At 39.3% G+C, this 27462-nt stretch overlaps 1 protein-coding gene across 1 annotated transcript in view; it reads right to left on the bottom strand.

The window, feature by feature from the left end:
* ppp1cb (protein phosphatase 1, catalytic subunit, beta isozyme) overlaps positions 1-27462 on the bottom strand; it is a 117374-nt gene that overhangs the window by 51037 nt on the left and 38875 nt on the right. The window contains exon 2 of the mRNA XM_063040680.1: positions 24907-25038. Within this exon, the coding sequence (XP_062896750.1) occupies positions 24907-25038 (132 nt within the window). The remainder of the gene's footprint in view (positions 1-24906; positions 25039-27462) is intronic.

Here is a 27462-nt window from a genome sequence, read left to right as displayed (position 1 = left end):
GCGTGCTTGGTGGTGGGTGCTGATGCTTTTTTTTGCCAGTGGAGGCGGGGGGGGGGGGGAAACAAAAAAAAAAAAATCGCTGTTTGCTGCTGCTTATATGCGGGAGAGGGGGGAGCTGGGGGGATTTTGGGGTTCTAACTTTTAACTGTCCTTCATTCTTTGGGGCACGCCTGTTTTCATGGATGGTTGCAAAGAGAAAGCACTTCAGGATGTATATTATATACATTTCTCTGACATTAAATGTACTTTTGAAACCTTTGAACATAACTCTATCCTTGCAGGCTCCCAGAAACCATTTTTCCTAAATAATTTGGGCAAAATTCTGTTTAAAAAGCCTTTCACTCTTTACTCAATAACCTCATCTCCAAATCTAAAATGCATGTATTTTTAAACCCCACCCGATGGGGTGATTTAATATCTGCAGGCTCCTGTAATCATATTTGGCCATATTACAAACTATCTCTAACTGCACATTTGTGCGCTCTAATATTTGTAGTTATCTTTGAAACATACTGTAGAGCCTACTTTTCAGCTCTTTGGATCTTGTTAATGTAAAACTATCCTGGCTAAGCTTTTTGGAGCAAGCCATAATCCACAAGTGTTTATTTTCCCCAATATGCCTGTACAAATTTCCTAAAAACAGGCACTGTCCAATTTCCATGATATATCCATGTCTCGGGAAGCTTTCCACATCTGCACCGTTTTCCTCTAGTTTAAGACAACTTGATTGTTAGTCTATTACTCATCCTCCTCCATAAAAGATATGTCTTATAGATCAATAATCCAATTCTCTGGACCTTATAATGAAAAAAAATCTCACCACTTACCAAGGCAAGCAGAACCCTAGCAACAGTGAAGGAACCTGACAACATCCCAAGGAAAACAACATCCAGTACAATAATCTGTGTACTGTAAACAAAATGCACTGTTCTAATTTGGCTAACTGGAAGGCAAGAGCAACAGGCTTCTGGAAATATTACATTCAGTCACAAGCTATCCAATTTGTAAAATATTCTCTATTTCATCATCATCACTGGTCAAAACCCAAGAATTATGGGTGTACCTTTACAACATGAAATGTATTGGCTCAGCAAGATGGTTTCACCGGCAACCTGGGGACAATAAATGCTGGTTTTGTTCACGATGCCCATGTCCAGCTCAATCATTAACTATAATCAGCTTTCATGCATTTTTAATGCTCACTAATACAACATTTTGTTCAGACTGTTTTTTTCTGACATTATTAACAAGTAATTTCAGTTCAGAAGATCGGTTATAATTTTGATTTAGCAGTTCTGAAAAGAAAAGCCTGCTCAGGTATAAAATGAAAGCCTGGTCCAATCTTGTTCAATTCAAAACTAACCCAAATATTTTCCATATGTAACCAGTACCCCAGTATTAATAAACATCCAATATACTGAACTAGGCTGGCAAGGCCATCAATATGAACCCCAATGCTTTTGTGAAATACACATTTAATTCAGACACACTCAGGTCCCATTGGTCTAAGGTTCAAGTGATAGCATTGATCTCGGGACACAAGATCCCAGCTCTCACTATTCTGGATATTCAAGATTCAACTATTTTAGATTTAATAACAAAGAGAAATTATAGGTGTATCCCAGTTGGTAGTTATATTAATGGCATTACACTTTATTTTACAATGGCGTTAAAGCTGTGCTAGCTTAGAGCGTATGAAATAAAATTTTTAAAATTATTTTAATTTTTTGATCCATCATTCAAATTTATAAGCAGTCAAGGATCTATGTAAAGTTGTATGAGTCATTGTGCCTGCCACATTTGTCATAATGTCTGTTACAACTTGCCTGATGCATTCAAGAAACTGGTACACAATTTCTTCCTGTTGCAATGCTCAATTGACAGATTGAGAACTTGTCTATGAGGATCACAATTGCTGTTGTTAGCACAGCTTGGCCCTGTTTCATGCGGAACATTTTAGAATCAGTTCAATTTCTTTGGAGCCCTCATTAAGTTTTTTTTTTAAGTTATTAGAATTTACTCTGTTCCATTTCATACTTGTTAAGACAGGTGAATGCAGGTATGGAAAATTCTTTTAAAAATAAATCAAAATATTGTTAAGCTTCCAATTACCCCAAAGTCCACTAATTCAAGGGTGCTCCTCATGCCCAATCAGAAAAATAGCGCATCATACTTGTACAAAAAAGGAGCATACACTGATGGTACAGAAGGTTTATTTCAAGATCCACTCAGCTTTTATCATGTCTTATTGCAATAATAAAACCAAAACTAAAACTCTGATTCAGCAAATAGAACAGCAGGCTTCTTAACAGACATGGATAAAAGGAGCTTCTTTCACAACTTTCCAACATCCCAAAGCAACTTATAACCAACAAAATACTTCTGAAGTAGGAAATATGGTTGTTAATTTATATATAGTGACTCATATATAACAATGTGTTAATGATCTAATATCTATATTCTAAGACAATAAAATGCTGGTTGATGAATAAAGATCAACCAGAGTACTGGGAGATCACTCAGAACTTCTCTGCTCTTGTCAAAATTGTGCCTTGGAATCTTTCACACTTGAGAATGTAGATGGATGTTGACTATTTCTTCCAAAAGATAACACATTAGCTGGTGTGGCCTGGCATCACTACTATATTGCAAAGTTGGCCTAGAACAGTGGTTGCCAATTGTCACCTTGGCTCCAAGATCACATCCAAAGCTTTCGTAGCCCATCTATTCACTACTTCATTGCCTTTTCACCTTTCTATGAGATAGATGGACTTGGTGCAGTGTTACCTACTTCTCAACATCAGGCTGAGTGCCACTCAGGAGTCTCAGATACCCATGTTCAGTAATTTGCAATCTGTTTCGTTGCTTTGAATGAAGTTGGGCAACTGCACTAAAACTGCACTCCATTAAATATAATGTTAGAAAGGCAATAAAGAACACCTTGATCTTTTTCCAGTGTAGGATAGCACTCAGAGATTTATTTCTGCAACCAAAAGTCTTGGCATGATTTTTTGAACCTTGACTTGAGCTCGGTCATTTTGTAGCGAGATCAGTTCCTCTTCCATCCTCCTATTAACTCCTCATTACAAATGTTCAGGAATGGATTTATTACCTAATCTGGAATTTGGGTTGAGAGAAGATCCTGAAATCTCTGACATGTCTTAATGTCGCTCACCAACGTGGTCACAGAATACTTGAAGATCATCATTGGGTGTTCTTTCTTTCTCTTCCATCTCAGAGGTTTGGAAAAAGGTTGTGACAGCTACTGTTGCACCCAACTGATGTTAACTGAGGACAGAACTATGGAGACAACTGATTTGATCAGATTCACATAATTTCCTTGCAATTGAAGACTGATTTCATTGAACTTTGCGAAATTCTGACAAATAAGCAATGTCATGCCTAATATTCTTGAGTTGATTACTGAATGAACCTTTCATGTCTTCAAAGAATTTTATTGCAGTTTCAAAAAGCGCATAGAAGCATCTCAGGCAGTTTCCTTTTGAGAGCTATCTGACTACTGTGTGCACCAGTAGGTATTGAAACTGTTTATCATTTTCAATACAAAGCTTTTGAAACAGTTGAGAATTGAGAGCATGGGACTTGATTTTATTTACCACTGTGATAACAGTATTTAATCATTTTGTGTAGCTGATCACTTAGGTTTCTTGCAACAAGATATTGTCTGGATTACACAGTAAATGGTAGCTACAGCTTTTTCAAAAAAGCAATAACCCCTCAGTGACGCCCTGTCATTGATGGTGCCTACTGTTACACGGAATATCCATCTCTTTGGAAAAACTGCTCAACAATCTGAAATATTGACACCCTCTTCGTATCTGTTGTCTGTCCACTTGCAAATAAAAACTCTTGAAGCATGCTTTTATCTTTTATGATGCAACCGTAAGCAAGAAGCAAAGATTTGTTACCTGACAAAGTTGACTCATCCAACTGCAAAGCAAATTCTGTTGTCTTAAGTATGGTACACAATGAGCCTTCCACATTCGCAAACATTTCATCTATTCATCTTGGAACAGAGGTGTCGCTGACTGGAATCACTTAATTTGATCTGATGACTTATACAAAACTATACACAGAATCTCCTCTACTGTGAATTAGTTCCCCACCACGGCAGTGTAGCAGTTAACACAATGCTCACACAACTCTCAAAATTCGGATTTTCAGTCCTGGCGTCCTCTGTATGTTCTCCCCGTGGCATGCTTGGGGTTTCTCCAGGTGTTCCGGTTTCCTCCCACAGTCCAAAGACATATCAGGTAGATTAACTGGATAAGATTAGGGTTAAATCAAAATTGTTGGGAGTTGCTTCACGGCATGGCTCAGAGGTCAGTCGGGGCTATTCTGCACTGTATCCCCAAAACAAAATTTTAAAAATTGTGCCTTTCCAATGAGCAATGAAATATATGAAGCACATAAAACATCACTGTTTTGTTGTGAAGTGCTGGCAAACATGTTTTTAAGTGTTTACTGTTTTTGAAAGTTTTCATGAAATGACTGAAAATAAGCGAAGTTCTTATTTGCTTTATCAGAGTGTACTCTCCTGAATTGTTCAAGCAGCCTGGATTGCTTCATTGCCTCATTTGAAAACACTTTTTTTCTCCACACAGCAGACAGATTGACTGCTGGATGGTGCTTGGTGCTTGTATCATCATCATCATCATAATCATCAGGTACCATGCCCAGTTTGAGCTTTGACTGCCATGGGCCACACACTCCTGTTTCGGATCAAGTGGATCAATTCATTGGATTCATTTCCAGTTGTTGTCTCCATCATTTGTCTTTGCCTTCCTCTTACTTTCTTCCCTTCAATCTTTCTCATAATTACCGTGCATTCTAACTCCTCTTTCCTAATCACATGTCCAATGAAGTTACATTGCCTTTTCAGGATCTCATACATTATTTTTCTTTTTGTGTTTGCTCTGTTCATGACATCCTCGTTAGATATTCGTTTCATCTATGATATTCTTTGCATACTCCTCAAAAACCACATCTCTGCTGCTACAATTTGTTTCCTCATGTTACTAGATATTGTCCAACATTCTGAGCCATATAACATAACTGGATAAACGTAACATTTCAGTACTCTGAGGCGGGTTGTCATGCCTAGTTTAGTATTGGTCAGTATACTCTTCATTCTCATAAAGGTGTCTTTTGCCATTCCCATTCTTCTTTTGATGTCCATGTCACACCTGCCATCTGATGTCACCTAGCTTCCCAAGTAGCAAAAGTTCTGGACTTGTTTTATGTCTTCCTCGTTTATTCTCAGCCTGCAGATAGGATTCTCCTTCTTTTTGGATATCATCATACGTTGTCTTTTTGTAATTGATAGACAGACTCATTTTTGCACTTTCTTCAACAATTATATCAATTAAGTTTTGTAGTTCTTCCTCCGTACTTGCAATTAACAGTGTCATCTGCATATCTGAAATTACTGATGCTTTCACTGCCAACTTTGATTCCCAAGATATCTCTTATTTTTTGTAATATTGTTTCACTGTGCACATTAAATAAATCAGGGGAGAAAACACACCCTTGTCTAATGCCTCTCGATTTTTGTAAACTGACTCACTTCTCCATTTATTCTTACAGCGGCAGTTTGTTCCCAGTGCAGATTTCTGATTAGGCGGAGGTCTATCGAATCTAGATCTAGAGTTTTCTATAATATTTCAAATAACTTATTGTGCTTCACTTTATCAAATGCTTTTGTGTAGTCGATAAAACGAACAAATCTTTTTGCATTTCAATAGCTCGTTCTGATAGTATCCTTAACATCAACATTGCATTTCTTACACCTTTGTCTTTCACAAAACCACATTGTTCTTTACCTATTTCAACTTGTATCTTACTTTTAGCTCTTGTCAAAATTCTTAGAAGTACCTTGGTGATATGACTCATTAAACTTATGGTCCTATGTAATTCACATTCTATTGCTCCAGCTTTCTTAGGAAGAGTGATAAATACTGATTTTTTCATTTCTTCTGGTATTATTCCAGTCTCGTAAATGTCATTGATTAAATCAGTAAGTTTTTCAATTCCATAATCTTCAAGGGCAATAATTTGTTTTATTACTAATTCATCAGGACTTGCTGCCCTTCCTTTCTTCATCTTACTTATTGCATTACGAACTTCAGATTTGAAAATACTTGGACCTTCAATGTTTTTCTTAATTTCAGCTTTTTCGCCTCAATCGTCTTCAAACAATTCCTGAATATACTCAGTCCATCTGTTCATTATCTCATCTTTTTCCATGTTAATGGTACCGTCCTTCGCTTTCAAACATCCACCTGAAGAAGAGGAGCTTTTTACCAGTGATACTCTTGATTTGTTGATGTAACCTTTTCCTGGTTTAACCATTCTTCTTTGGCTTTTTGACATAAGCTTTTAACTTTTTTATCTAAGGACTTACACTCTATAGGATTTGCTTTCTTCCGTCTCCTTTCTTCCATTAGATTTTTGATTTCATCTGTCATCCATTTATCCTTTGTGCTTTTTTCTTTTTTAGGAATCACTGACTTTGCTGATTCTACCAAGGCATTCTTTAGAGAGTTAAATTTCATTTCTACGTGATTGCTACCACCTTCAACAGATTCTATTTCTAGACATTGAAATCTATTCCTTACTTCAATTGTAAACTTTTATCTTAAGTTTTCTTCTTTAATTAATTGCAAGTAGTCAAGGGATTGTTCAGGTTTTTGCTTCTTTAGTTTTTTAAGTTTTACTTTTACATGGTCACTATTACAGTATGCACCTGAATATGTTTTGCATTGAGTCACTGAGTTTTTAAATCTTTGGTTTATAGTAATAAGTCAATTTGATTTCTAGTGTTATCACCTGGACTTTTCCAGGTCCACAAGTATCTTGGATGGTTTTTAAAATAGGTATTCATAATGACCTGATTATTCATTTTGCACCATTCTATCCATTTCTCACCTCTTTCATTTCTTTCCCCTAGGCCAAATTTTCCTCTGGTATTTCCATAAGCACCTTGTCCTAGTTTAGCATCTAGATCTCCCATGACAATAACAATATCTTGAGATTTGCATCCACTCTTTGCTTGTTAAAGCTCTTCATAGAATGTATCTATGTCTTCATTTGTTCCATCTGTTGTTTGTGTATATACCTGTGTAATTGCTACATCAAATGGTTGTCCTCTGAATCTAACAAGGAGCACTCTTTCTGATATTGCCCAATGTCCTAAGACACCTTTTGCTATGTTTTCATCCATAAGAATTCTTACTCCATTAGTATGGGGTGCTCCACAAGAATAAATTAGTGTTTTATTTCTATTCTGACATGCTCCAGCACCTATCCAACGAACTTTGCTAATTCCCATGATGTTAATCTTTAGTCTTTGCATTTCATTTATCACATTGTCCAATCTTCCTGCTTGATATAGGGTTCTTACATTCCAAGTGGCAATAATTTTCTTTCGTGTTACTTGAATTTTATGAGCAGTAGCTTGATGACGGTTGGGGATCCCCTGCTGCCCAGAATCAACCCTACCAAGCGAAGCATCTTCAGAATTGTCTTGAAGATCCTCTTGACACTGTTGTTGAGTGATACATTTTGTGAGTTTGACCATGGTTTTCTTAGCAAATAAGATTCTAGAAAACCTAGTATCTAGCAACGGTGGTTTGCTATTGCCTACCATTGGGCGAACTAAAGAAATCACCATTTCTCTTCCCAAATGTTCATCCGCCTGTGCTATAGCCGTTGACATTTGAGGTCCTAGCTCATCTGCCTTCTCCGTCATAAGTTCAGTTACTGAACCTGCTGGATCTGTCGTTGGCCTTCGCTGGTAACCTGAGCAGGAAACCTTGCAGGTGCTACCATTCCGGGTCAGAGCGGCCCTGGGAGCAATGTATGACTAAGGGGTAACTCCACTTTCCCCAAAGCTCTGAAAGTCCCCGATCAGAGCCTTATCGCCAGTTGCAGTTTAGAGTCATACCCAGAGCTGGTATAAATCCATATTTCAAATATTGCACACTGTGCTGTCTATACTTTTTTCATTTGGTCTACTTCTGACATTTCATTATGGATTAACAATCATGGTCATTCACCTAAGTTCAAATGCTGCAATCAATAGAGGGGAAAGTTATGACATCATCATTGTTCAGGCAAAACCTGACTCCCCACATGAACGTATATATATTTATTGGGGAAGCAATATCCTGGTTAGGTCATAGGCTACAGAAATGCAGTCAAAACTGTTCAAAAGGGCAGAGTCTGAACTTCACCCCATTGTTTACCATACCCTAATTCACAGGATCTGTGTCACTGCATGATTAGAGTATGGGAATTGTACTAGTAACACTGTACTGCAGTAGTGAATGCCAATTATGCCCAGAAATAACACAATTTCTTCAGTCTAGATATCTTATGATGTACTAAATACAGAAGTGTCATATTACTTTTCAACAACTATGATGGGCTTGAGCAAAGTCTAAGAGAACAGTGGGTTAAGCCAAGAGATGAGGTGGTTATGTGATCATCGCAATCAATCACGAGGCACTGAGGATCAAATGCTAATAAGTAATTTCTTAAATTAAGCCCGCAATCTCTCAGCCGTCCCCTTGTTACTGAGCGCCTCCCTGCCACTTATCTTTACTGCCCCCTTAGAGACTTCCACTGTCTTCAGGGAGGCGATATTAGCCATTCTGGGAACTACTAGAATTTGGTGTAGTGTGGAAGCAAAAGTGGCCCTACTATGTCAGAGCTGTTACCCAAATAAACCATTCCAAACACTAAGAAAGGGGAGGAGAGAGGCATTGGTCATTATATTAAGAGTGTCAATGAAAAACTATTCATGGAAAGAAATGGTATGGTAAACACGTAAATTCACTCACTCCTTAACAGTCAAAAATAGTGCTTTATTCAAAGCTATTCCAAATTTTCACTCCATCATCCAGATACTTGTTACGTTAGACAATTTCTGCTTCCATCACCTTTTCAAGTAAAGGGATCTCTAATCCCTTTACTAATTAACTTAACATTGTGTTTCTAGTTATCAATTTCTCTGTCAAGACAATTAAGTCTTTTCTGCTGAACTGTCCACACTTGTTAACAATTACACTTCTCAATGTCCTTTATCTAAAAGACAATGGCAGACTCGTCAGATCCATAGGTCTTGATGAAACCAGTGATGGTTCATTTGGATCCAAACGTTATTTCCTGAATATGGTACAGTTCACCAATTCAAATCAGAGCTCTAAACGCTCGCTTGTCCATACCCTCACAATCCTCACCACTGGCACTGCTTTGTGCCCTGTTATCAATTTATCTTTACCTTTGCCCCTTGGCAGCAGATTGAGTCAATTGTTCTTTTATGACCTCATTGCCCATTCATACATGTCCACCGACTTGAAATGGTACTCCAAGCAGAGCCCTTGACAGCAGAATGAGCAACTGTGCTTGCTATTAATCTCTTGCTGGACAATTGATTCAGCAACTTTAAGTGCAGCTAATAAACTTAGATTTTAGAAACCTGTAAGTATGACACATCTATATTCAAACAAAAGAAAATTACCCAGAAAATGAGGCTCGTGCCTGCCTGTAATATGGGAGATATAACTACAAGCTTATCTTCAAGTCCGCAGAATGATTTGCAATTTATGGCTTTATCCTGTCTCTATTACAAGAGTGAATCATCCTGTGAATCATAGAACTTAAGCACATTCAAATACTAGTGTATAGAAATGCTTTGGCAATTTAGGAGTATAATTGAGTTCACAGATGCCACAAATCTCGGTGGTACTATTGACAGTAAGGATAATTTTTGCTTATAGAATACTGACCAGTAAATGAAATTGGCAAAGCAAAGGCAGATGAAAATTAAACTTGATCAGTGCAAGGTGATGCACTTTGGGAAGCCCATCAATAACAAAAGGCCAACATACAATGTTGGGCCCGAGGGAATACTGGGGACATCCAAATATGGCAGCAAAGGTAGATATGTTAATGAACCAGGTGCACAGTACACTTGCAAATACACCACGATTTTCAGTTTTTAAAGCAGTAGGAAACATTCCACACAGTAAGTGAATTGACACCAGAGAGCATTAGTTTAGCGTAAAGAATCACCAGAGAATATTTCCCTCCTCACTCAGAAGAACTGCCTGAGAGGATGGTAGAGGCAGATACAACATTTAAACACCTAGATGGACATTTATATCTTCATTGTATTCAAGGCTACAGACTAAGTGCTAGTCAATGGGATAAGTACAGACTGACATTTGCAAGTAGTATGGATATGTTGAGCCAAAAAGTCTGCTTCTGTGTTGCAAGACTAAATGGACGCTTGAGGTTATTCTCATGGTGATGCCTTGTTTGACTGTTCAGCTTTATTAAAAACTTGATGTCTTTTTTTCCAACCATCGACTTTTTTTTCCAGAAATGCAAATTTTTTTTTTGCCAGGACAAAGATCAGCGTAACAAGCAGCAAGCAGTGCAAATCGTATTTTGTCCTCCTTTCCCAATATGCTTCCAAATACAAACGTACATTGACAATATTCTGAAATAAAGCACAATAACCAACAAATTTTCCTTGAGGGCATTTCCACCGAGAAAGAAGTTTTAATAGGGAAGTGGTGCCCGTTTTGTGATCTCCATTGACTGGCTGCTGGTTATTTACAGAACTTTTTTTTAACATGGAGTTGCAGAGCACAAAAGAGTGTGAGAAACATTAAATGTCAAATGAATCTGTTGATTTAAACACACCACATTGTGACCAGCCTGATTATTTAAGGAACCAAAATTTAGCTACTGATTACAAGGATAAAGTGGATTCTCTACTTATTTTAGAATGTGTATATATCCTCCTCAAAGTGGTTCTTATGTCCCTACTGGTAGGTTCTTGGCATAATTCCTGTTCTATCAAAAGCAAAACAAAAATACTGGAAGAGCTGAGCAGCATTAATGAAGTAAAAGGGATTTCAAAGGGTGAGAGTGTAAGAAGATGTGAGAAATGTAATACAGAGGTGAGAGAGAATGGGATAGAGGCTTGAAGGCAGTAGGTAGAATCAGACTGAGGGTAAGGGATGATGAGCAAATGGAACCAGGCATGGAAGGCAAACCTAAGACAGAAGGAATCCAGGTAGATAGGTATGTGAGTGAAGTGCATATTGAATCAGGTGGGAAGGAGTGGTGAATAAAGGTGATTGGATGGTGGGGGAAAAGAAAAAAACCAATCGGAGAGGGAACCTCGGTAAATTACTGAGAGTGGGTTACCTGACAATGGAAGATTTGACATTCATACCACTGGGATGTAGGCTACTCAAGGGGAATATTGCGATGTTGTTGATCTAGTTTACATTTGATGTCATCATTGATGGTGGAGAAGACAAGCTCAGACAAGTTGGTGTAGGACGGGGAGCTGGAATGACATGCATTAGGGTTAGAACGGTCATTGCGGACAGAGTGTATGTGATTTATGTGTCCTACACAAAATGTACAACAAATGGAGGAAGGGTGCCAAGAATTTCCTGTCATAAAAAGCAAATTACCATTGAAAATGGGGGAAAAAAACTTGCTCAAAATTACATTGAAGGATAGAGTTTTAAAACATAAACTGAAGCAAACAGTGACAGTCATAAGGTTGTTACAGCAAATGCAAGTCACAAGCTTGCTGTCCATTGAGGAACACTTGGAATGAAAAATCTGGAGCAAAATCTATTCTTAATAAACTTCTGAATTTTTGATTTTCAAGTATTCAAAAGTCTACCCACTTCTGAGTTCAAAATTTCCCCAATTCTTTCTCAATACATCAAGATCAGTAGATGCATGTACATCATGCTCGAATACCAGCAGTAACCAGTATACCTGCTGCCATAAACTGAGTCGTACCAGCTCCTATCAAAAAGAAATGTTCTATTTAGATTTCATTTTCCTCAAGGGCAACCAGACCATTTTATGATTTGATGGGAATATTATATACCGTAGCAAACGTCAAGCTTGCCATTTTCTGTTACAAGAACATAGCAGATTACAAAAATAGATGCCCCAACACCAGTTTATTCAAACCATACAGTACAACAGCATTTACTCAAGGATCACATGTCCTCGCGTACATAAAACACAATAGAAAGGTTTTCATAAAACGAACACAACTTGACTAAATGACTACAACGCAGGCAATTACAAAAGCAATTTTGAGGGGCATTTTTAAGTTGGAAAATCTATCTGACTTCTCCACTACTTTAAATGGATACAGTGCTGATTAATCTCCAGCTGATTATGGTAGCCATAGAAGGTTTTATTAGCCAAGTATCAGTCAGATGTTTGTAAATTTAATGTATGCTTTCAGCACGGATTAAAAAATATGTAAAGTTCAACACAAGTCGGTCTCAATTTAGTTTGGCTGAAATACAGTAGGGAAGTTCAACATATAACATCCACTTGGTGAATCTACTGTAGATGATCTGGTTAAGTTTAATTATGAAATTTAGGACATTTAATTGCTTTGTCTGCAAGGTTTTAACTTGCAGCAAGATACAACAAAGATGTTATTTACATAACAGACTGCATACTGAATTGGATATAAGGAACAATACCACTCAGCAACAGTAAATGAAGAGATCTTCTCAAGTCTGTAGTGACAACAATGTCTTACACTAGGATAATCAGAGGCTCAGAAATATAGATTATATAGAATATCATGAAGGCTAACTAACCCACACCTAACCGGAAGACCACAGTCTGTGCGGATTGGTAATATATCTCCTCCTTGCTGACAATCAACACTGGTGTACCTCAGGGGTGTGTGCTTAGCTCACTGCTCTATTCTCTATATACACGTGACTGTGTGGTTAGGCATAGCTCAAATACCATCTATAAATTTGCTGACGATACAACTATTGTTGGTAGAATCTCAGGTGGTGATGACAGAGCATAGAGGAGTGAGATATGCCAACTAGTAGACTGGTGCCACAACAACCTGGCACTCAACGTCAGTAAGATGAAAGTGTCCCCAATCCTCAGAGGGATTAGAAGTGGAGAGAGTGAGCAGTTCAAAGTTCAAGATCTCTGAGGATCTAACCTGGTCCCAACATATCGATGCAGTTATAAAGAAGGCAAGACAGTGGCTATACTTTATTAGGAGTTTGAAGAGATTTGGAATGTCAACAAAAACTTCTATAGTTGTACTGTGGAGAGCATTCTGACAGGCTACATCACTGTCTGATATGGAGGGGCTACTGCAGAGACCAAAAGAGACCGCAGACGGTGTTAAATCTAGTCAGCTCCATCTTGGGTACTAGCCTACAAAGTACCCAGGACATCTTCGGGGAGCGGTGTCTCAGAAAGGCAGCTTCCATTATTAAGGGCCTCCGGCACTCAGGGCATGCCCTTTTCTCACTGTTACCATCAGGTAGGAGGTACAGAAGCCTGAAGGCACACACTCAGCCATCCAGGAACAGCTTCTTCCCCTCTGTCATCTGTTTCCTAAATGGACATTAAACCTTTGGATGCTACCTCACATTTAAAAAAAATACACAATATTTCTGTTTTTGCACATTTTAAAAAAATCTATTCAATAAACATATACCATAATTGATTTACTTATTTTTTTAAAAAAGATTATTATTTTTTCTCTGCTAGATTATGTATTGCATTGAACTGCTGCTGCTAAGTTAACAAATTTCATGTCACATGCCGGTGATTATAAACCTGATTCTGATTCTATATTCCTGTTCCACTTGAGCTCTGCCATCTTTCCACAATAGATACATAACCTTATGTTCTTGCCCAATTTCCTCTTAAATACGCCTATATTACTTACCTCAAGCATCCCCTATGGTCGTGAATTCCATATTCCTACCACACTTTGGGTAAAGGACTCACTTCTAATTATTTTTTAACCTCCCCTACATTGATGGCTTCTACTTATGCTTTTCCTCACAAATGAAAATACTTTGTCCAATATTAAAATCCTTATTTTTAGAAATCCCTTTTAGGTCTTGAGAAGAAACAAATCTAACCATGGTTTGATTCATGTTTAGTATGACTTCTCTGCTTTTCAATTCATTCCTCTAGAAATAAATCTAAGCACTTTTTTTTCATTGATCTTGTTAACCATTTAGTCATTGTTGCATTTGTACTTCTGATATCCCCATGTTCCTCTAAATCATTTAAATTATCACTTTACATGTAGTAAGATCCCTGTTATACATACCTAAATTGACAGCTCCACATCTGCATTTAGCTTCATTTACAATTATACTTTTCTGCAAATTCACTAATGTTCTCCTGTATCACTCCATCTCTTTCAAGTGGTCTGTAGACTATGGACAAATTTGATCTTGATTATTTCAGTATATTTGGATTATAATTTTCTCCTTGCTACATTTTTTCTTCTGCCAGTGTGGTAACCCAAATACAAGTGTCTGCTGGGCCATTTCTATTTACGTGCAGCACTATGCTCAATAATAACCCATTGGATAGATATCTTTATCAAATCTGCCAACAAGGGTGGCAACGCTTTCCTTGGTATGTCAGCGATCACATTAATGCCACCTGCACTCGTAGGACTCAATTTCATTACTTCTACTGCCGTTTTATACCTTCAGACTCCAACAGCTACCTTAATCCACCCTTGCTTCTCGAAGGATTCCATTTTATTATCCCAGTGCCACTATCTTCATTGCATTTCCTCAGATAAATAAAGTCATAGAAACATTTACTATCAAAGAATGTATGTTACCAGATACTACCCTGAGATTCATTTTCTTGCAGGCACTTACAGATAAATAAATACAATAGAATTTATGATACATAAAAAGACAAATTTCCAATGTGCAAAAGACAAATTGTGTAATTAAAAACTATACTGAGACCATGAGTTAAGGAGTCCTTGAAAGTGAGTCTGCAGGTTATAAACCAATCACGAACAAGAGAAAATCTGCAGGTGCTGGAAACCCAAGCAACACGCACAAAATGCTGGAAGACTTCAGGCTAGGCAGCATCTACAGGAAAAGAGTATAGTCAATGTTTGGGCCAAGACCCTTCATCAGGACTGAAGAAAAAAAAGATGAGGAGACAGAGTCAGAAGTTGGGGGGGTGGGGGTGCGGGCAGAAGGAGCATTGGTGTTCAGCAAAGCAGTTTCTCTATTAACCACTTTGCCAAGCCCTACGTTCTGTCTGCTAGAAAAAAGTGGGATTTTAATTCCATTTCCTATTCTGACATGCCAGTCGATGGCCTCTACAGACACAATGGGGCCGCCCTCAGGTTGGAGGAATACCTTATATTCCATCTGGGTAGCCTCCAACCTGATGGCATGAACATCGATTTCTCGAGCTTCTGGTAATGCCCTGCCCCCTTTCCTTCACCATTCCTCATTCCCTCTCACCTTATCTCTTTACATGCCCATCACCTCCCTCTGGTGCTCCTCCCCTCTTTTCTTTCTACCACAGCCTTTTGTCTTCTATCAGATTTCCCCCTACTCCATCCCTGAATCACCATCACCTATCTTCCCAGCTCTTTCCCTCACCTCTCCCGGTTTCACCCATCACCTTGTGTTTCTTCTCTGCCTCCCCTCACCTTCGAACTCTGACTCATCTTTTTTTCTCCAGTCCTGCTGAATGGTCTTGGCCCAAAACATCGACTATACTCCTTTCCATAGATGCAGCCTGGCTTGTGAGTTCCTCCAGCATATTGTATGTGTTGTCTGTAGGTTGTAAAATCAGTTCAGAGTACTGGTGAGTGAAGTTACCATGGCTGGCTCAGAAGCATGAATGGCTGTAGGGCAAAATCTGCTGCTGAACCTGGTGGTGTGGGACCCAAGGCTTCTTACCTCCTGGCCACAGCAAGACATAACATACAGCTTTTCAGAGAGATTAGATTTTCCACACAGGTGCCTTTGCAATGTTTTACTTCTTTCAGAAACATAGTTTTCTCTTTTCTATAATTGACAGAGCCTTTGGCATTATCTCATCTATTTCCTGCAGCACTTCTCACTCCCTCCCCTCCAGTAAGCAAAACAAAGATCACTGATCATCCTCTTCCACTCCATCAGCCCCTATTCAATAAAGACTTTTCAATATCTGTCAATTTCAACCAACTGTTACCACCAAACACATTCTCCCCTCTCCTCTTTCATCATTTCAAAAGGATCTAATTCTTTTGTGACTCCCTCATCTTTTCTTCCATCCCCAGCAACCAGATGCCATATGCTGATAAAGACGGAAAACCAAGTCACCTGAAGGTATAAAAAAATTTGAGCCTGTAAGACTTCAACTTTCCTATGCAATTGTAGGGGATACACCTTTTTCATTCCAGCCAACCAGAGATCCAAACAGTCCTTCCAAGTAAAGCAGTGATTCATCTATACCTTTTCTAATCTGTGTACTGTATTCACAATGCAATGTCCTCAACATTGAAGAAACCAAAACATTTCACTGCCTTCGTTCAGGCAGCAGGGTTAATCCTTAATTTCCCAATTGTCTGCCATCAAGTGCCTAAATGACACCCACTCTGGCCACTGAAGCTTTGGACACTTCCTCACTTTTTAAAATACAGTATTTGTTTTTGCACATTCTTATATTTCTATTCAATATACACAATTGATTTACTTGTTTATGTTTTTATTTATTCTAATTTTTTTCTCTCTCTACTAGACTATATATTGCATTGAACTGCTGCTAAATTAACAAATTTCATGTCACATGTCAGTGATAATAAACCTGATTCTGTAGTTTCCTACACTACAGGCCCAATGCAAGCTTGATGAAGAACACCTCATGTGCTACCCAAGTTGGAGTCTTCCAGACTTCAAAGTTTTTCTACACCTTCCAGTGACCTGCTGTTCTGCCTTTTTCAGAAATAGCCATTTCTGCAGCGTCATACGTGATTTTGGCTCAGTTTCTCTCGCACTTTTATCTTTGACAAAGCATGTCAAAGACCCCCTGCATTTTGCAATATTTTAAATTTCTTTATCTGTATTATCATTCTCCGCTGCCCTCAACTTATCAATTACACTTACCTCCATGCCATGCTGGTCTCAAATTATATTACCTTTCTACTATCCATACCCCGCACTCCCCCCTCCAAAAACCTTTCCTCCCAGGGAAAGATTTTCAACCTGATATTTTGGGGGTGAACTTCATAGGTTTTTCCTCTCTAGAAATGCTGACCTGCTGTCTATTTTCTAGATTGCCTGTTTTAATTTCAGATTGCCATTCCTGGACAAAGGAGATGATTCTTGACTTCAGGAGGAGGAAACAGAGGTATATGAACCAGTCCTCATCAGGGATCAGAGTTGGAAAGGGTCAGCAACTTTAACTTCCTTGGTGTTATCATTTCAGTGGATCTGTCCTGGGTCCAGCATTAGGAAGAAAGCACAGCAGTGCCTCTACTTTTTTAGAAGTTTGTGCATAGATTCAGTATGACATCTAAAACTTTGACAAACCTCTGTAGATGTATGATGGAGAGTATATGGACTGGATGCATCAAGGCCTGGTATGGAAGCACAAATACCCTTGTACGGAAAAGCCTACAAGTAGTAGTGGATACAGCCCAGTCCATCATGGGTAAAGTCCTCACCACCATTGAGCACATCCACAAGTGTTATCTCAGGAAAGGGACATCCATCAAGTATTCCTACCATCCAGGCTATACTCTCCTCTTCCTGCTGCCATCAGGAAAGTTGTACAGGAGCCGCAGGACCTGCACCACTAGGTTCAGGAACAGTTATTGCCCTCAACCATCAGGCTCTTGAACCAGAGGGTATAATTTCACTCTCCCATTACATAATTGTTCTCACTGAACTGGATTCACTTTCAAGAACACTTCATCTCATGCTCTTGATATTCATTTCTTATTTATTATTATTCCTTTTTTCCTTTTATTTTTGTATTCGCACTGTTAATTTTTTGAACATTGGTTGCTGTCCATCCTGTTGGGTACGGTCTTTCATTGTGTTAATGCTATTGTGTTTCTTGTATTTACTAAGATTGTCCTCAAGAGGATGAACCTCAGGGTTGTATATGATGATACATGTACCTTGATAATAAATTTACTTGGAACTTTGACTTTTTTTTAACTCCCTACTTTCTTACTGTTTCTAAATGTTATTACCCCACAATACAATGCGCAAATACCATTTACTTTGCTACTGTTGCATTGCGGCATGGAACAGTTTAATTCATCTTTAACAGGATTGCCTCTCGCTATAATTAACCTATTGACTCCACTTGCTTTGTTGGCATCAACAACTTCCACTTTCTTCTGCTTACCCCCCTCCACCTCTATTTTGCTGGTCTTTAGGCAGCTTCTTTGCATTTTTCTGTAGATCCCTCTACTGCCTTCCTACTTGTTTACAACCTTTGCTATTTCCCTGCTTATTCTGACCTAGCAGAAAGGGCAAGAGTTTTACTCAACTTGGTAGTCAGGGAGATATTTTCAAATGTGCTAAGAATTGCAACCTCTTAGAATGTTACAAAAAGTAGAACATACGATGTCACGAAGTCAATATCAGATCAGGCTTCCAGATACTATGGCAATCTAGCTGAATTTGATCAGTGACAGCATTTATACTTGTGAGAATTAATGTATGTTACATTAAGTTTATAGAAGCTTGCCAACTACAAATTCATAACTGAATTTGAGTTTATTGATTCAGAGATGAAGGCGTTAACCTATAAGGAGAGATTAAGTCGCCTGAAACTATACTCTCTGGAGTTCAGAAGAATGAGAGAGGATCTTATAGAAACATACAAAATTTTGAAAGGGATAGATAAGATAGAAATAGAAAAGTTGTTTCCATTGGTAGGTGAGACTAGAGCTAGGGGACATTGCCTCAAGATTCAGGGGAGAAGATTTAGGATGGAGATGAGGTGAAACTGTTTTTCCCAGAGAGTGGTGAATCTGTGGAATTCTTTGCCCAGGGAAGCAGTTGAAGCTTCTTCACTAAATATATTTAAGATAGAGTTAGATAGATTTTTACATAGTAGGGGAATAAGGGTTATGGGGAAAAGGCAGGTAGATGGAGCTGAATTTATGGACAGATCAGCCATGATCTTATTGAATGGCGGGGCAGGCTCGATGGGCCAGCCGGCCTAATCCTGCTCCTATTTCTTATGATCTTAATTTAGCAGTAAACTATCTGCCATTTCTCTTCCAATAATTTGCAGGTATGGGCAGTAAAAGGGCAGATTGAATCTAACTTTGCCTAATGTAAAAAGTGTTGCATTTTTGGAGAACAAATGTAAAGGGAAATTATATGGTTAATGGCTAGAATCTTTACAGTGTTGATATGCAAAGAGATCTTGGAGTCCAAGTCCATAGCTCCCTGAAAGTGGCTACTTAGGTTGATAGGGTAGTAAAGGTGGCATACGGCATGCTTACTTTTGTGTGTGTCAAGAAAATGATTTCAAGAGTTAGGAAGTGAGATTGCACCTTCATAAAACTTTAGTTAGTCAGTATCTGGAGTATTGTATTCAGTTTTGGTTGCCTGACTAGAGGAAGGATTTGGAGGCTTTAGATATTGCAGAAGAGGTTTACCAGGATGCTGCCTGAATTACAGGGCATAAGCTCTGAAAGGCTGGACAAACCTATTTCTTTGGTGTGATGGAGGCTGAGGATAGATCTGACAGACAAGATTATGAGAAGCACAGATAAGGTGGACAGCAAGTATTTTTTTTCCCTAGGGTTGAATGTCTAATATTGGGAGGGGAGGACACATTTAATATATGGTTAAAGGAGATGTGTGTGGCAAGTTAGCTTTTTTTGAATAGTGGGTGCCTCAAATGCACTGTAAAGGGCAGTGGTGGAGGCAAATACAATAAAGACATATTCACAAACCTCTTCGGTAGAGCAGGTACTGAAGTGAGGCTAAGATAAAAAAAACCACCGGGACCTCAGGAGCGCCATCTACCGAAGTACGTCTACCCATAAATGGGTTATTGGTTGATCGATCAATTATGCTTTAATGGTCTTTACCATTATCAACAGTGGGAAAATTCCACACAAGTGCATGAAATTCGTGCAGGTCGAATGGAATAGTTTAGCTGGACATTCGATTATTAATTTAATTAGTCCAGCACAAAACTATGGGCCAAAGGGCCTGTTCCTGTGTTCTGTCTGCTATGATAGAACATAATGTAGTGCCAACTGAAATGATGGTTCACAGGTCTTGACACTCCACCTGAATTATCACCATTATACACACGAGAAAAGATCAAATCAATTGGATGAAGTGCTTATGATTGGTGATTTGGTTGTAGTATCAGAGCCACGGCATGCCAGAAAGAAAGGGTTACGCAGTCATGCAATTGACAGCACTGCTCCAAGTCAGTATAGACTCCATTAAGAAAATATTAAAACAGAAAAACATGTTTGACAACATCAGGTAGAGAGAGTTCATATTGGCAAAGGCACAAACACCAATATAATTAGTGCTGACAGTTAACTATAAATAGAAATTCAGTGACTATAGATTAGTATTCATGCTGAGCATAACAGGCTTCCTATGTGCTATTGGCACACCTCCAAGTAAATGTACTTCTGAGATACACGAATGTAACAATATCCCCGATTGGAATATTGGAATGTTTAATGACAACTGCATCCAAGTGAAAAGGACAAAAAATATATATATATAGAAATGCATTACATTCGTATAGCTTAAATGGGATAGAGATCAAGCATAGCATATCCAAGGTTTCTGATGTGAGGGACACAATTAATTCCAACAGGATAATTGACCAAACAAGATGCCAGCTGGTGGAATATAAAATAGGAAGTGCAAGGCAATTCACTGCTTTTGGAAAAAAAAGTGATTCTTTTTGAACAGTGGTATATTTAAGTTGATATGAAAAGGGTCATGTATACTGGAAACATTAGACAAACTCAACAGAAAGGGACAGGCAATTTGAAGGCAAATACCTTTATTGGCTTTATCAGCAATGCCCATATTTCACACATCAAGAAATAGCTATTGTGTGCAAACGCAAAGTACACCACCTTTTGCGGAGGGGAAGGGGGTGGTAGTGGGGGAGATAGTTGCCATACAGGATTCTGATGAAAAATGCTTCAGAGCGGCAAGAGTATTGGAGCCGTCTTCTGTATCGAACAGTGACTTCTCAGCCCAGTCAATTTTGAATTAAATTTGAGGCTATATGGACTTATCTGTTGTTATGCATCAACCCAACAGGAAAATAAAATATATTTGAGAATCTTCCTTTTAAGGCTGCAATTCAATTCTAATATTTTGTCAGTGCATTACTTCAAGGATATGAACCGTGGATCGGGAAAACCCGGAAGTTCTCTCTCCAGCACCCGTTGTTTGAGCATGTGCAGACTTTTTTTCCTTGTCATTATTCCCTAAAAAAACAGCATAACAACTATTTACATAGTATTTACATTGTATTAGGTATTAAGTAATCTAGAGATGATTTAAAGTACAGGCAGTCTTTAAGTCCGATTTGTACGTAAATCGGAACAGGTACATCCAGTATTATTTAGCGTCAGTTAGTCGAACGTTTGTCTTAGTACAGCGGTCCCCAACCACTGGGCTGCGGACCGGTACTGGGCTGCAAAGCATGTGCTACCGGGCCGCGAGGAAACAATATGATTTGGCGATGTGAGTCAGCTGCACCTTTCCTAATTCCCTGTCGAGCCCATTGTTGAGCTTGAACGCACGCGAGGTCATTACCCGCGCGTCGTCCATGTCAGTACGGGAAGGAGATCAACTCCTTGAGCTTGCAAATGACGGCAGGCTGAAAAGTATTTTGACATAACATCTCTGCTGGCATTTCAGATCAAAGTCAAGGCTAAATATCCTGAGAAAGCCACGAAAGCACTGAAAACATTGCTTCCATTTCCAACATATCTCTGCAATGAATGCAGTGAAAACTAAATTGCGGAATAGACTGGACATAAGGAACTCCCTTTGAGTATCGCTGTCTGCCATCACCTCTCGATAGGACCCTGTTGTTGCAGGGAAACAAGCCCAGGGCTCCTACTGATTCAGCAATATTGGTGTGTTGCAATGATTTTATATGTTCATACGGGGAAAATATGTGCTGTTTAATATCCAAACCTTACTTAAAATGTTATGATGCTATTGACTTACAAGTGACTTATATAACCATTTAACAATTACAGCATGGAAACAGGCTGCCCTTCTAGCCCGTGGCGAACGCTACTCTCAGCCAGTCCCACCGACCTGCACTCAGCCCATAACCCTCCATTCCTTTCCTGTCCATATACCTATCCAATTTTTCTTTAAATGATAACATCAAACCTGCCTCTACCACTTCTACTGGAAGTTCGTTCAACACTTACTCCAAGCTCCCCTGTCCTCCCCTGATAATTGACATCACTATATTCATGCCAGGAAAATATGCGCTGTGTGTTTAATATTAAATTCGTTAGATAAACCATTTTAGAAACAAAATTGAGTGTATTAGCCACTTATCACCTATATTCCGGTCATGATTAACCCCTCCCCCACCCCCCGAACAGAAAACGATATGTAGAAAACCAAAATCGGCACGTACATGCACAAGTCATGCGTACGCACTGGTGCCCGTGCAAGGCTTCATGGTTACTGTAGTCTTTCTCGGGGTAAGCTCAACGTATTTGACTGCTACTCTTGTCCGTTGGCAACCCTACCCACACCACCCCCCCCAAACCTTGGGCTGGCCAGTCAGCAAGAATATTGGCAATATTAAACAGGTCCGCAATGCAAAGGAAAGGTTGGGGACCCCTTGTTTAGTATATAGTATATATTTTACCTTTCTATGCATATAAAACACTTAAGAAATGTATGTATTTCATTAAACCACTGCGTTGCTTAGTAATAATTGTAGCTTTCATCGAGGCAGGGCCTTTCACATGCTCCATTATTCTCACTTTATCCTTTAAAATTTTTCCGATCATTGACCGACTGTAGCCTAACGGTTTTCCAATGACCGATGGCGTTTCACCTCTTTCCAATCACTTGATCATTTCCAATTTTCAATTGGGATCATTTTCCATCAACGGAACTGAAAGACTACGGATTCAGCAGCAGCTCCCCTGGGTCCTAAAGTCCACTCACACAGAGCTAGGTTAAATAAGGCAGTAGTCCCCAACCACCGGGCCGCAAAGCATATGCTTCCGGGCCGCGAGGAAATGATATGATTTGGCGATATGAAACGATATGAGTCAGCTGCACCTTTCCTCATTCCCTGTCACGTACTGTTGAACTTGAACGCATGCGAGGTCATTACGCACGCGAGGTCATCAGTGGCCCAAGACGTGCAAAGGAATGGGTCAAAGACCCATTTGTGAATGTCCCCAGTGAATCATCCATGTCAGCGTGGGAAAAAGATCAACTCCTCGAGCTTGCAAATGACAGCGGGCTGAAAAGTATGTTTCACATAACATCTCTGCCGGCATCCTGGATCAAGGTCAAGGCTGAATATCTTGAGACAGCCACAAAAGCACAGAAAACGTTGCTTCCATTTCCAACATCATATCGCTGCGAAGTGGAGTTTTCTGCAATGAATGCAACAAAAACTAAATTGCGGAATAGAATGGACATAAGATATCCTTCGAGTATCGCTGTCTCCCATCACCCCACGATGGGACCGTGTTGTTGCAGGAAAACAAGCCCAGGACTCCCACTGATTCAGTGATATTGGTGTATTGCAATGATTTATATGTTCATAGGAGGAAAATATGTGCTGTGGGTTTAATATCCAAACATTACTTAAAATGCTATTATACTAATGACTTATAATTGACTTATCAATATTCATACGAGGAAAATATGCACTGTGTTTAATAATAAACTTGTTAGATAAACCCTTTTAGAAATGAAATTGAGTGTATTAGCCACTTATAAGTGACTTACAGTTGACTTATCACCTACATTCCGGTCATGATTAACACCCCACCCCCCACCCCGGTCAGTCTGCAAGAACATTGTCAATAGTAAACCGGTCCATGGTGCAAAAAAGGTTGGGGACCCCTGAAATAAGGGACTTGAGCATCTGCGTTTTTGAGCATCCGCGTTTTTTGGTATCTGTGGGGGCGGGGTCGCAGAACCAATCCCCCGTGGATAAGGAGGGCCGACTGTAATCTTGTAACTGGCACCATTTGAAGCTGTAAGTAACCGTATTAAAATGCAGAGGGAAACTCAACAAGATGCATCTTGTTTCAGTTCCTACAACTACCCACACAATTCCAGTGATATTTTCAAAGATGTCTTCACAATGCTCCTCAACTATTTTCATAGAATTTTAAAATCAGAATTCAGCTTCAACAGCTCTTCTGCAAAATCTATGCACTACACAGACTCTTGTCTGACATGCTTATTTCAATGGCGGACACAGGGGTTGTGATCAATTAAAGTCCTCATGCCATGTAATGCTCAACAGAAAGGCAGATTGGCTAACATCTAACACATTCCATGTTCTAACAAGATGAAAGCAACTAGTACTTTAAGGGTAAAAGGGCAATGAATGAAATTTCTAGAACAATTCAAGTACAATGCGATGGCCAGGGTCTTCTTCAAAGGATTTTTGATTTCCAATTTAATTTAATGGATCACCCAGGGGCAGAAAACAAAAATCCCAATTTGGGTGTTTAGAAATTAAAACATTATCACCTCCAGCACAAAGCTCACTTCTATTAAAATAAAGTCGCTTAAAACCAATTAAATCCAGAGGATAACTCCCTTCTCTTCCAACTTCATTTCACAAACCAACCTAATCACAAGGCTTGAGCCTCCAGATTAGACCTTAAATGCGCAACAGTTTTATTTCTGGACCTTTACCTTCCAGGAAAGTAGCCAAACTGATTTGATAATAGTGCTAGATTCCAATCTAAAGCTTGCAAAACATCAGGAATGAACATTATCAGTAACACTGCAGTGAATTTAAAAAGTCAAAATAATCTTATTGCCTCACCACAGATCTTCAAGGGTGCTTCCAACTCCAAAAGGATAGGTTGACTGAGAAAGATCTCCCGTGACTTTATACACAGGCCCCGCACTTCAGCCTCTGTCATCTGTACAATTTTTCCAGGGCGGCATCCTCGCACTATAAAAGAAAGTAATCAGAATTATAACAAGCAGTAGACTATTCTGCTAATTACTAGCTCAAAGAACAAAAGTTTATTAACACCAATTCCTCTGCCCTCTTCCAAAAAGCATTTGATAGCTTGGAAACTGTTTACATGTATGTTTTGACATTGGTATGTAACACCCAGTGCTTCATAAGGCACAAGACAAATTTTAAAACACTTTACCTACTAACAAAGTCAATGCAACTTAAAAAAAGATAATTTCTGAGAACTTCTCAGTCGATTGGAATACTGCGATAGAAGTGTTCCCGTGCAGGTTTGGCAAGGAACTTTAAAAACCCAGTGTCTATTAAAGAGAGGTACCACCTAGCAAATCAGTATGATGCTGTGCACATCACTGAGTTGTGGCTGAAAGAAGGCCATAGTTGGGAGGTTATCAAAGGATATAGTTTGTATTGAAAAGGACAGGCAAGAAGGCATAGGCAGTGGTGTGGCTCTGTTGGTAAGAGAAGGAATTCGATCTTGAGAAAGAGGTGACATAGGGTCAGAAAATGTTGATCTTTGTGGGTGGAGTTAAGAAACTGCAAAGGTAAAAGAACTATTAGAGGAATCATATATAGGCCTCCAGATAGTAGCCAAGTTTACAAAGGGACCTGGAAAAGGCATGTAATAAAAGGTAATGGCAATAGTAATGAGGTATTTCAATATGCAAGGGGATTGGGAAAACCAGGTTGGTGTCAGATCGTAAGAGAGGGAATTTGTTGAATGCCTATGAGATGGCGTTTTAGAACAGCTTGTGCTTAAGCCCATTCAGGGAAAGGCCCTCTCGGGGGAGAAGCACAAGTCACATGTATCAGTGTCACAATGGAATAAAGGGAATTACATGAGAGAGGGGCTTGCTTAGATGGATTGGAGTGGGATACTGGTGGAGGTGACAGCAAAGCAGAGGTGGCTGAAGTTTCTAGGCACCTTTCACAAGGTGCAGTATAGATATGTTTCCCAGAAGTAGTTCTCAAATGGCAGGGCAGGTAACCATGGCTGACAAGGGAAATCAAGGACTGCATAAAAGCCAAGGAAAGAGCATACAAGGAGTGGGAAGTTGGATGATTGGGAAGCTTTTAAAATCCAAAGGGCAACTAAAAAAGCTACAAGGAAAAAGATGAAATACGAGGGCAAACTCACTAATAAGATAAAGCAGGATAGTATAAGTTTTTTTCAGTTACATAATGAGTAAAGGGGAGCTAAAAGTTGATACTGGACCACTGGAAAATGACACTGATGAGGAAGTAATGGGGGACAAAGAAATGACAGACAAACTTAATGCGTACTTTGCATCAGTCTTCGCTGTGGAAGACACCAGCAGTGTGCCAGGGATCAGGAGTGAATGCCATTGCTATAACAAAGGGAAAAGTGCTAGGTAAACAAAGGTCTTAAGGTGGATAAGTCACCTGGACCAAATGGACTACATCCCAAAGTCCCGAGAGGGGTTGCTGAAAAGATAATGGATGTATTCGTCATTATTGTGGCATGGTCCAAGAGGACTGGAAGATTGCAAATGTCACTCCAGTCTTTAAGGGAGGAAGGCAAAAGAAAGGAAATTATAGGCCAGTTAGCCTAATCTCAGTGGTTGGGAAAGTGTTGGAGTCTATTATTAAGGATGAGGTGTCAGGGTACTTGGAGACTCGTGATAAAATAAAGTTTCTGTAATGGGAAATCTTGCCCGACAACCTACTGGAGTTCAAGCAAATAACAAGCAGGGTGGACAAAGGAGAGGCTGTGGATATCATTCACTTGGATTTTCAGAAGGCATTTTAAAAGTGCCACACATAAGGCTGCCTAACTAGATAAAATCCTATGGTGCTACAGGAAAGATAATGGCATGGATAGAGGAATGGCTGACAGGCAGGAGGCAGCGACTGAGAATAAAACGAGCCTTTTCTGGTTGGCTGCTGGTGGCTAGTGTTCCTCAGGGGTTGGTATTGGGACTGCTACTTTCACATTGTTTGTCAATGATTTGGATATTGGAATTGATGGCTTTGTGGCAAATTTTGCCGATGATATAAAGACAACTGGAGGGGTTGGAAGCAATGCAATGGCAGCAGGACTTTGGCAAACTGGAAGGATGGGCAAAAAAGTGGCAGATGTAATAGTGTTGGGAAATATATGATAATGCATTTTGGTACAAGGAACAATAGTGCGGACTATTATCTTAATGGGGAGTAGGTTCAAACATCAGAAGTGCAGAGGGACTTTGAAGTCCTCGTGCAAGACTCCCAGAAGGTTAATTTACAGGTTGAGTCTATGGTAAAGGCAGCAAATGCAATGTTGGCATTTATTTCATGGGGAATAGAATATAAAAGGAGACCTCACTTGGAGTATTGTCAACAGTTTTGGGCCCCATAACTTAGAAAGGATGTGTTGTCGTTGGAGAGTTCAGAGGT

Source organism: Mobula hypostoma, chromosome 2, assembly GCF_963921235.1.
Source record: "Mobula hypostoma chromosome 2, sMobHyp1.1, whole genome shotgun sequence".
Classification (NCBI taxonomy): domain Eukaryota; kingdom Metazoa; phylum Chordata; class Chondrichthyes; order Myliobatiformes; family Myliobatidae; genus Mobula; species Mobula hypostoma.
This window is presented reverse-complemented; position numbering and strand designations above follow the sequence as displayed.